This window comes from Cyprinodon tularosa, unplaced genomic scaffold, assembly GCF_016077235.1.
Source record: "Cyprinodon tularosa strain WSP-4 unplaced genomic scaffold, ASM1607723v1 ctg737, whole genome shotgun sequence".
In the NCBI taxonomy this organism is placed as follows: domain Eukaryota; kingdom Metazoa; phylum Chordata; class Actinopteri; order Cyprinodontiformes; family Cyprinodontidae; genus Cyprinodon; species Cyprinodon tularosa.
The window spans coordinates 238122-247194 of record NW_024039493.1 but is presented as its reverse complement, the minus strand read 5'-3'; the positions used below and the strand labels follow the sequence as shown (position 1 = coordinate 247194).

The following is a 9073-nucleotide window of genomic DNA, read 5'->3' as shown; positions in this document are numbered from 1 at the left end:
TCTAGAAATAAGTAAAAATGCCTTAAATTAAGTGTATTTCCCCTTAACTTGAGTAGGTAAATGAGGTAGTTTGCCAATGGAATGAGTATTTTTACTCTGATAAATAAGATAATTAGATAATATGCACTTGAAATTAAACAATACTAACCTGTTTTCTTATTCTAAGTGTAAATTGCCTTGTTCCATTGGCAAGATGTCTCTTTTACTACCTTAATCCAAGAGCAAATGCACTTATTTTAAGAAAAAAACGACTCGTCTAGATTTTGATTTTTTCCAGTGATCATTCAGGATTTTTTTCCGGCCACATTTCTTTATTGAAGATGATGGGTCCCCACTATCCTTCCAGTTTTTAATAATGCGTTGGACAGTTCTTAACCCAATTTTAGTAGTTTCTGCATCTCTTTAGATGTTTTCTCTGCTTAAAGCATGCCAATGATTTGACCCTTCTCAAATAGACTAACTCAGGATGTGTCTTTCCACATGGTAGTTTAGGAAATGAGAAGCAAGTCATTGCACCAGTTGGGGTTAAATAACTTGCTGGCAGTATTTATCCAATAGGAGGCTCCTACCTGTCTGCTTAGTTGAATCCAGGTGGAGACTTTGTTTTAGGCCAGGCAGTGTAGATGAATAATGTATAAACAGAATTACTATGCACCCCCTCTCCCCACCTATTGCTGTTCTATGGATGGTTTTTGTTCCAATGGTTTATAATTTGCAGATTTATCATAAAGAAATGTCATGATTACATCATGAGCTGCAAGGACTTCCCATTGATTTTCAACCCTTTCTATGCCCTAATCCTAAAACTAACCCTAACCATTATGTCCTCACTTTGCAACAACTGGTCCTCAGTTTGATGGTGAAATTAGAAAGATGCCCACACACACATTAACACACAGACTGAGTTGATAGGAGCAGAAACATCCAGCCTTAGGTTGTGGTTTCTGATCAAACATGTTGAAACAAACTCTGGTCGCCAACTGCAGACGGAAACATGATGACACCCAAAGTCCTTCGCAATGTTTAGGAATTAATGTCTGGATTTTTTCACAGCTGCACGAAGCGACCGAGTGACTCAGAGAGCATCTAAACATCAGAGAAACCCAGCCAGCTCTGACTAATGCTGGGCTAGACTCGGCTTATCTCTACTGTAACACATGCTGGTGCTGGGGGGGGGGGGGTTATGCAACACGGGGAGGCTGCAGGCCTAAAGGCTCTAAGGTGGCAAATCCAGGTTTAACCTCTTACACCCTAAGGGGGTATAAATAAATTTCTGCCTGACAAAAACACACAAAAGTAAATCACTTATAGCCTCAAAGCTATTAGATTTAAGAAGAAACTTTTGGTACGTCTGTAAAGGTAAGATGTCATAGAATGGTTTGCTGGTGTCAGCACCATTGTAGCTTTGACCCTGCCTGAAATATTAGGGACAAAATACAAAATATTTTGCATTTTTTGAACCTCGCCAAAATTTTCTTTGAAATAAACATTGCAAAACACTACCAAAATATTATTTATAGCACAAAAAAGTAGTACAGACTTTAAATCTAAATGTTGTGTAAAAATATACCAAATTTGGACTCAATCAGATGAATCATATTTATTTTAGAATGGTATTAGTGAGAAATTTCTTAGGCAGAGAGGCCATTTTGGCACATTTATCCATAAATGTCACCAAACTGCCAAATGTGTTTTTTACATCAATACTGGGGGTTTGGTAAAATTACGAGGTCACGTAGCAGCTGGACCCGCCGGTGGGTCCGTAGGGTTCAAGGGGTTAAGGAATAAAGGAGCTGATCAGGCTTCCTGCCGACGGATCTGAGCTACTGTAACCTGCAGACCTGCTGGTAACAGCGAGCAGCTTCTGATCCAAACCAGAGGAAACACAAACATCCTGATCCTGCAGAAATAGAAAAACCTCCACAAGGTAAAAAGGTTTCATGGTTCCTGGGGGCTGAATCAGCGTTCAGGGCAAAGCGTCAGAACCTGTTACAGCGCTGATGTCAGCGGGGCGTTCAGGGACGCGCTGAGGCCGGGACAGAAGAACGGACGCCTCAGGAAGCAACGAGCTGAGGACTCCTTCAGCGACGCTCCTCCATCCCATAGAAACGGACGGAAACACCAAACCTGCTCATGGTTCTGGTTCTGTAGATCCAGTTCAACCTTTCACTCTAGCTCTATATTTCTGAAGGAAAAGTTAGAAGTTTTAGGTTAGAAAAGCCTCAAGAGGAAAACCGACAGCAGATTTAATCACTTTTATTTCCTATTAAATTCACATCCATGTACAGTTAGAGGAGAAACCACATCATCCAAACTCAAACTTTAAGGTTAAAACGTTTTTCCTCCATGAAGGTCGGATCCAAACGGACGGATTCATGGATCCCTGCGGCGACGCGGAAAATTTAAAACATGGCAAACCAGCCGACCTCCTGTCAGCGTGACGGGAGGGGGGACTGAGAGCGCTGAAGGCGTCAGCAGGTCCAGCTGCCAGGAAGGAAAAGGCTTGCATGTTGACACGACTCCCCCCCCCAGACACACGGCAGCGAGCTGAGCAGCAGCGCCGCCTTTGAAGAGCGTCTAAAGGTGGGAATCTCTGGGCTGCAGGATTCCAGCTCAGCTGCAGAAAATCCACATGTTGGAAAAGTTGGTCTGTGTGTGTGTGTGGGGGGGGAGGGGGGAGTGACGAACGAGGAGGAAATCTAAAACAAGCTCGGCTTTGTCCTCTGCCTTCCCTTTGAGACCCAGAATAGGAGGGACGCCTCCGTGTGCGTCTGGACAGAAACACCGTTCCAGCAGCTGTGATGTCATCGCGGGGTCATCCCGTCGGCCTCAGTCGCATAAACTCCTCTCTGTTGGCGAATCTGAGACGGGTCCCGTCAGGCGCTGGACAGCATGGTGGACGTGAAGATCTGCTGCAGAATCTGGGGGATCTGCTTGGTGTCCATGGCGACGAAGGACCTGCCGGCTGGAAGCGTCCTCTGGAGTCTGGAAGAAAGGCAGGACATCGTTTCCGTCACCCAGAGAGGAACGGTTGCCGATTCATCCTGTTGGGAACAAACGGCGGCTAGGAAGGGGAGGAGCTACTTTTTACGCTCACCTTTCAGCCTGGTCTCCAAGGGACCCGATAAAGATGGCGAAGGCGTTGACCTGCGGGTCGGAGGTCAGCGCCTGGGCGAATCGCTCCGGCCTGATCCCGTAGCGCTCCAGGTTGGCGTCGCTGAGCACCACCACGAAGTGCTCGTCCGCCTCTTCTCTGGCCAGCTCCCTGATGCTGGCCTCTGTGGCCTCCAGCGTGTAGTCGCCGCTCATGCAGAACTGAGCGTGGGCGTGCATGGTCTGCAGGACCGGAGAGAGACGGTTAACGATGAGATCCAACTAATGATGAAACCATCTAGGTTTCCTCTGACCGTCTAACTGATGGGAGTCTGTACCTTGAGGACCTTCAGCCTCTGCTTGTCGTTCTTGGGCGTTTTGTCGGCCGGGACCAGCTCGATGTCGCAGCCGTCGCCTGAGTGGCCCACGATGTCGTACTGAGAGGAGATCATAGTGAGAGGATCAGAAAAACGGACGTCAGGAATCATAAAGCAGCTTTAATGGCTCAGATGAAAACAACAGAGAGGCGCTGCAGCGGCCTCAGGCTGTAACCTTAGAAACGGGCGCCGTGGGGCCTTAACCCCGGCAGAGCTGGATGGACACGGCAGAGTCAGCCTGCCTGGCTGCCCCCCCCCCCCCCCCCCCCCCCCCCCCCCCCCCCCCACCTGCAGATATTTCAGGTGTCGCATGTTAGCAGCGCTTGCTTTGGGGACACTTTAGTTTCTGGTGAGACGGACGCTCCATCAACCATCAGCAGTGTTATGCAGTGAGAGTCACAGCACAACCTGAGGGGGGGGGGGTTACTGGGTTGGGTGTCACTTAGGGGCCAAGAAGTCTGTCTGCCTTCGACTCCTTTTGCAGGCATGTCAGTCTGTCATCTCCTTAGGCTGTGGCGTTCCAGAGGAAGGAGGCGTCTGAGGAGCAGCACGAGCCGCTCGCTGCGTTTCAGTAATGTGACCATCAGTGCCGCTATTTTTGGTTTCCACTCAGGAACGCTCCTCTTAGCCGACGGAGCGGGAACCACAAGGGTCCAGCTAACTGTAAAATGATTTTTGGGGAATGCATGTTGGTCTGAGGCGGCGCTGACTTCTGTTTCTGATTCCCTCTGATGCTTCAGGCAGGAGGAGGAGCCTGATAACTGGAAGGCTTCCTGCAGACGGTCTGGGCATAAAACTGCTCCCATCACAGATGCAAGGTTTTCCAGCGAAAAGGCAGCAGCCTTTTTTATAGAGTAACTGAGATGAGACATGTCAGATGCTCACCGTCATCAGAACATATAAAGCCTTAAATGGCCAAGCTCCATCTGATATCAGAGATCTGATTGTTCCTTATGTTCCTAACAGAGCACTTCGCTCTCAATCTGCAGGTTTACTAGTGGTTCCTAGAATTTCTAAAAGTAGAATGGGAGGCAGATCTTTTAGTTCTCAGGCTCCTCTCCTGTGGAACCAACTACCAGTTTTAGTCCGTGAGGCAGACACCCTGTCTACTTTTAAGGCTAGGCTTAAAACTTTCCTTTTTGATAAAGCTTCTAGTTAGAGTGGCTCAGGTTATCCTGAGCTATCTCTATAGTTATGCTGCTATAGGCTTAGACTGCTGGAGGACATAGGGACCCCTTTTTCATCATTCTGCTTCATTCTATCTCTATTCTCCCACTCTGCAGAATCTGTTAGTTCAATCTCTAACGTTCTGCTCTCTCTGCTTTTTCTCATAGTAGCTTCATCTGGTCTGTTCCTGTTTGGCTGTGACTCCATCCTGGAGAGAAATATCAGCTGTGCTGCTGCCATCAACACCTTTGTTTCTAGATGTTGGAGCTTGGCCTGTTTTCCAGTGTAGTCCTGTTTCTCTGACTGTGACTAACTGGATGTGCTCTCTTCATCCTCTGACATGGGAGCTGGCTCGGAGCTCGTCTGCCTGGCTGTGTGTTTCCTGGACGGGGCCGCCTGTGGAGCTGGTTGACAGTTGCCTTTTGTATCTATGCTTCTTTTTCTATGTCTGCTTCTGTCTCCTTGAACCCCAGTGGGCCTCAGCAGATGGCCGCTCACACTGAGCCTGGTTCTGCTGGAGGTTTCTTCCTGTTCAAAGGGAGTTTTTCCTCTCCACTGTCGCTACAAGCATGCTTAGGGTGAGGGATTGCCTTTAAGTCGATGCAATCAACTGGTTTTCCTTAGATAGAAAACTTTGAATCAATCTGACTGGATGATCTGGTGAACTGGAAAGTGCCTTAAGATGACATGATGTGAATTGGAGCTATAGAAATAAACTGAATAGAATTGAACATGGACGGTTCGATCGGGACGATTCTCTACCGTCCAACCAGATCCACTACGCTGTCGCATCAGGGAGACAATGTCCCTGCTGTATGTAGAGGACATCCTTTCTCTGCCTGGAACAATGGCGGCTATATTAGCTGTGATCAGCGGGTAGAAAGTAGTTAGAATCTATGTTGAAGTGAGAAAGTCCTCCTGAAAACATGGTCTGTGCAGTCAGTTCATCCAGATTACCATCCTGCCTTCAAAGATTATTTCTCTGTGGGAGCCGCTCAGACCCCCACATACCGGCGCTGCGCTGTCACTGGGAATCCCCAGCAGCAGCTGCCTCAGGCCCGCTCGCCTCTCCAGGGTTTTCCCCTCCTGTTGGTGGCGGCTGGAAGTAGATGTTAGCGTTTTTCAGGTCTGTGCTACAAACTGCAGGCAGCAGGATAATAAAAGCCAACATATTCTGCCGGCAGGTTTCTACATTTGAAGTTAATTTAGGCGTTAATAAACGGTTTCAGAGGAGTGATCATAGCGCTCTGCATCAGCAGTGCTGCGTCTGACTCCCTGCCAGCTCCCAGATCAGCTGCTCTCATTGGTTGATGTCCAGCAGCTAAAGTTACATTTTTCTAACTCCAGCAGCTGCTGCTTGTGAAGCGCCTCAGAAGCTCAGACGAGCTGCTCCTGCTGCTCTGACCATGCAGGACCTTTTGCTGCACCTTGATGTGCATCAACCATTGACTTTGCATGTAAACCAGCTGCTTCTGCTGCTTGTGGTCTGAAAGTAACATCAGGCTTATTTCCAGTGTCAGGTTTACTCTGAAGGATCCAGATCTAGGCTCACTAACAGACTGCAGACGGGTTACTGCCTTTTTAAATAAAAAATAAAATGAGCCCAAAACACACTTGGAACAACCTTTTAGGAAATATAACCAAGAACTGCAGAGGTTGATGCAGGGAAATCAGCACTGCAGCGCATTAAAGATGGAATAGTTTTTATTGCTCCACATTTCTGGATGTTTTCACCTTGAAGTTGTGCTCGTAGCTCTCCAGCGCCTCCATCACCATGCACACAGCCTCCATGGAGCGCTCCAGCCTGCCATCCACGCCGTTAAAACGGTACATGCTTCCCGACACGTCGGCCAGCAGCCGCAGACGCTTTGGCTTCTGCTGAGGACTGCCCAGCTGGAAGGATAAGCAGAGAGGGAGACCAATCAGAGCGCAGAACCGACGGCCTGATGGAGGCGGGAACACAATCTGTTTACTTTGCTGCAGCTTTCCTAAAATACCTGAGCTCTAAACCTTGGAGTAATTATTATAATGTAGACCAAAACTATGCAGCGGAGCGAGTTATTATGGGCGGCTCTCGGCGGCGGCTCTTAACACCAGAACACAGGGAGGGATTACAGGCAGAGCGTGAGCTCCAGGAGGAGAAACGCGCTGCGGGGGAAACCTCACACACACTTCAGGCCTGGAACGACGTGTGAGAGGAAAGCATAAACATCCACGGCTACAGAAAGAAACTCACCTCTGGGTCCAGGTCTCCTCGCCGTTTATAGATGCTTTTCTCCCCAGTTAGTCCATCGATGATTTTAGCGTCGTCCAGTTCTCCCATAGCTTGGTTCTTCAGCCACTGCCGCTCCTTTCCTTTAGCCTGAACACAAACCAACACGATTAAAACACAAAAACGGGTTTAAAGAAACTAATCGAATGAGTCTGGATGACTTTAACTTCAGACCAGCGGGTCATTAGAGGGCGCTATGGCGCCGCCCCACCCACCCAATGACCCTAATTAACACATTTATAGACAGGTATGGGGCAATGCAGGCTAACAAAGAAGCCAAGCGACCCCCATTCCAAAGGGGGGGACCCGTTCATCCGTTTCTATTTGCATGTTTTCTAAACTAAAACCAGGCTTTGTTGGGCTGCTGGATAAAACCTGGAACTGAACGCTATTTCTGACATTTGGATTGAAAAATCTTCCTGGATGGAAGAGAAACGTCTTCAAACTTGGAAACAAAGTCCAGTGGATTGGAATGACTAAGACCTGGATGACTCAGAATCTTAACTAACATGAACGTTTTCCAGAAGGTGTGTGTATTAGGGGGAGTCCCTAAATCACTCCCTAGATGACCTCATGGCGTCCTGTCTGCTGGCCTCGCTATAATCATCGTCATCATCACTTTTACAGTGAGAGAAAAGCCCCCGGCTGAAGGGACACAGACACAATAAGAAAGATTCCCGATGCAAACACCTGGATGAGGGGCCGAGCTCACGCACACGGAGCGCCACACCTGGAGAGGAGACAAACCCCGACGCCTCTGCTCTGTAATCACTGCAGCATGTTTTCCACGCGTCACATGAACAAACAGCCGCTCAGAGCAGAGCTGCTGCACTGAAACTTCAACTCAAAGCCATGAAGCTGAATCGTTTTCACTCCTTCCGCTCGCTGAGTCACGTCAAAGGCGGCGTCCTCCTGCATTCTGAGCAGACAATGCAGGTTTTTAGGTCATCGATGGTCATCGGCAGGCCGCTGGAGGCAACAAAGAACTCTGAAAGAGCAGGATCAAAGAATGCAGTCTGCTCTAAAGAATAACCGCATTTCTTGTTGATACCAACTGCAGGAAAAGAGATTAGAGCTGGAAGATGAAAAGTTATCGACAGAAGGGAAGCAGAGGCGAGCGTAAAGAACGGGGACACTGACCTGCAGGCTGTCCAGGATAATCCGCAGCGACTGAACCTGCCTCCTCACCGCGTTAGAGAAGCGCTCATAGGTAGAAGCGTCGTACTCGCTCATATCGATCTCCTTCAGCCTGAGACAGAAGAGACAAGCAGGCGTTAGCGGGACTGGATCCTACAGCGGCCATCCATGATGATGCTTGTTCTGGAGAAACTCTGAAAGTCCAACATCTTTCCTCATGGAAAACATCTACAGATGTTTAAAACCTCAAAACAGCATTGGTCATTGATGAGGGGGGATTTACCAGTAGGCAATACAGTTGCCTAGGGCCCCAAGTTCCTGGGGGCCCCATAAAACTCTGTTTCCATGTGTGGTTAATCCAACTATTCCTTATTAGTGAACATTAATGATGTTTTTGATAAAAAATCCTGATAAAAAGCTGATAATATTAAGTGTGTCTCAGCCCCCCCCCTTCAGTGTCCACCATATTGGATCAGTCCATTTGCTGCACATGTTCAGAAAGGTCCAAACAGACAGCAGCAAACCATTTGAAAACAAACCATGCGACTCACCAGAATGATTGACAGTTAGGAGGACCACTGATTTAGATGATCCACCTGGAAAAAAATATCCTCCAATCAGGAGCGGATTTAGGAAATTCAGGGTCCTAGGCAAAGACAGGCAGGGGGCCCTCTGACCGGAGAAGACAACACATAGAACAGCCCCATTCTCCAGATAGAGAAATGTTAATAGAATAGACATCCATTATCTGTTCTAGGTTGTGTCCCTCTCTTCTTGTCCCTTTTCTTCTTGTTTTCCTCTCTATGTTTTGTACTCAGCTGACTTTTCATGCTGTCTCTAAAGGAATGAAAGATTTTTTCCAAGCACTAAGCTCACTTAGCTGATTGCTCCTTCCTGTGTTTCCAAAAAGGCCAAAGTAAATAACCCAGTCCTTCTTTTCACTGTAGACAAGCCATGATCTGCTTATCTGTTCTCCATTTTTCATTTGGATGAAATAATAGCTGCATGAATCATGACAGCAGACAAG

The 9073-nt window shown here is 47.8% G+C and overlaps 1 protein-coding gene across 1 annotated transcript in view; it reads right to left on the bottom strand.

Annotated features, from left to right (window-relative positions):
• Positions 1–2746: 2746 nt before the first annotated feature.
• Positions 2747–9073, bottom strand: part of vwa8 (von Willebrand factor A domain containing 8) — a 114606-nt gene continuing 108279 nt past the window's right edge. The window contains exons 40-45 of the mRNA XM_038269712.1: positions 8050–8158; positions 6874–6999; positions 6372–6530; positions 3432–3530; positions 3098–3336; positions 2747–2985 (exon numbers count right to left, since the gene is read on the bottom strand). Coding sequence (XP_038125640.1) covers positions 2877–2985; positions 3098–3336; positions 3432–3530; positions 6372–6530; positions 6874–6999; positions 8050–8158 — 841 coding nt within the window. The 3' untranslated portion in view covers positions 2747–2876. The remainder of the gene's footprint in view (positions 2986–3097; positions 3337–3431; positions 3531–6371; positions 6531–6873; positions 7000–8049; positions 8159–9073) is intronic.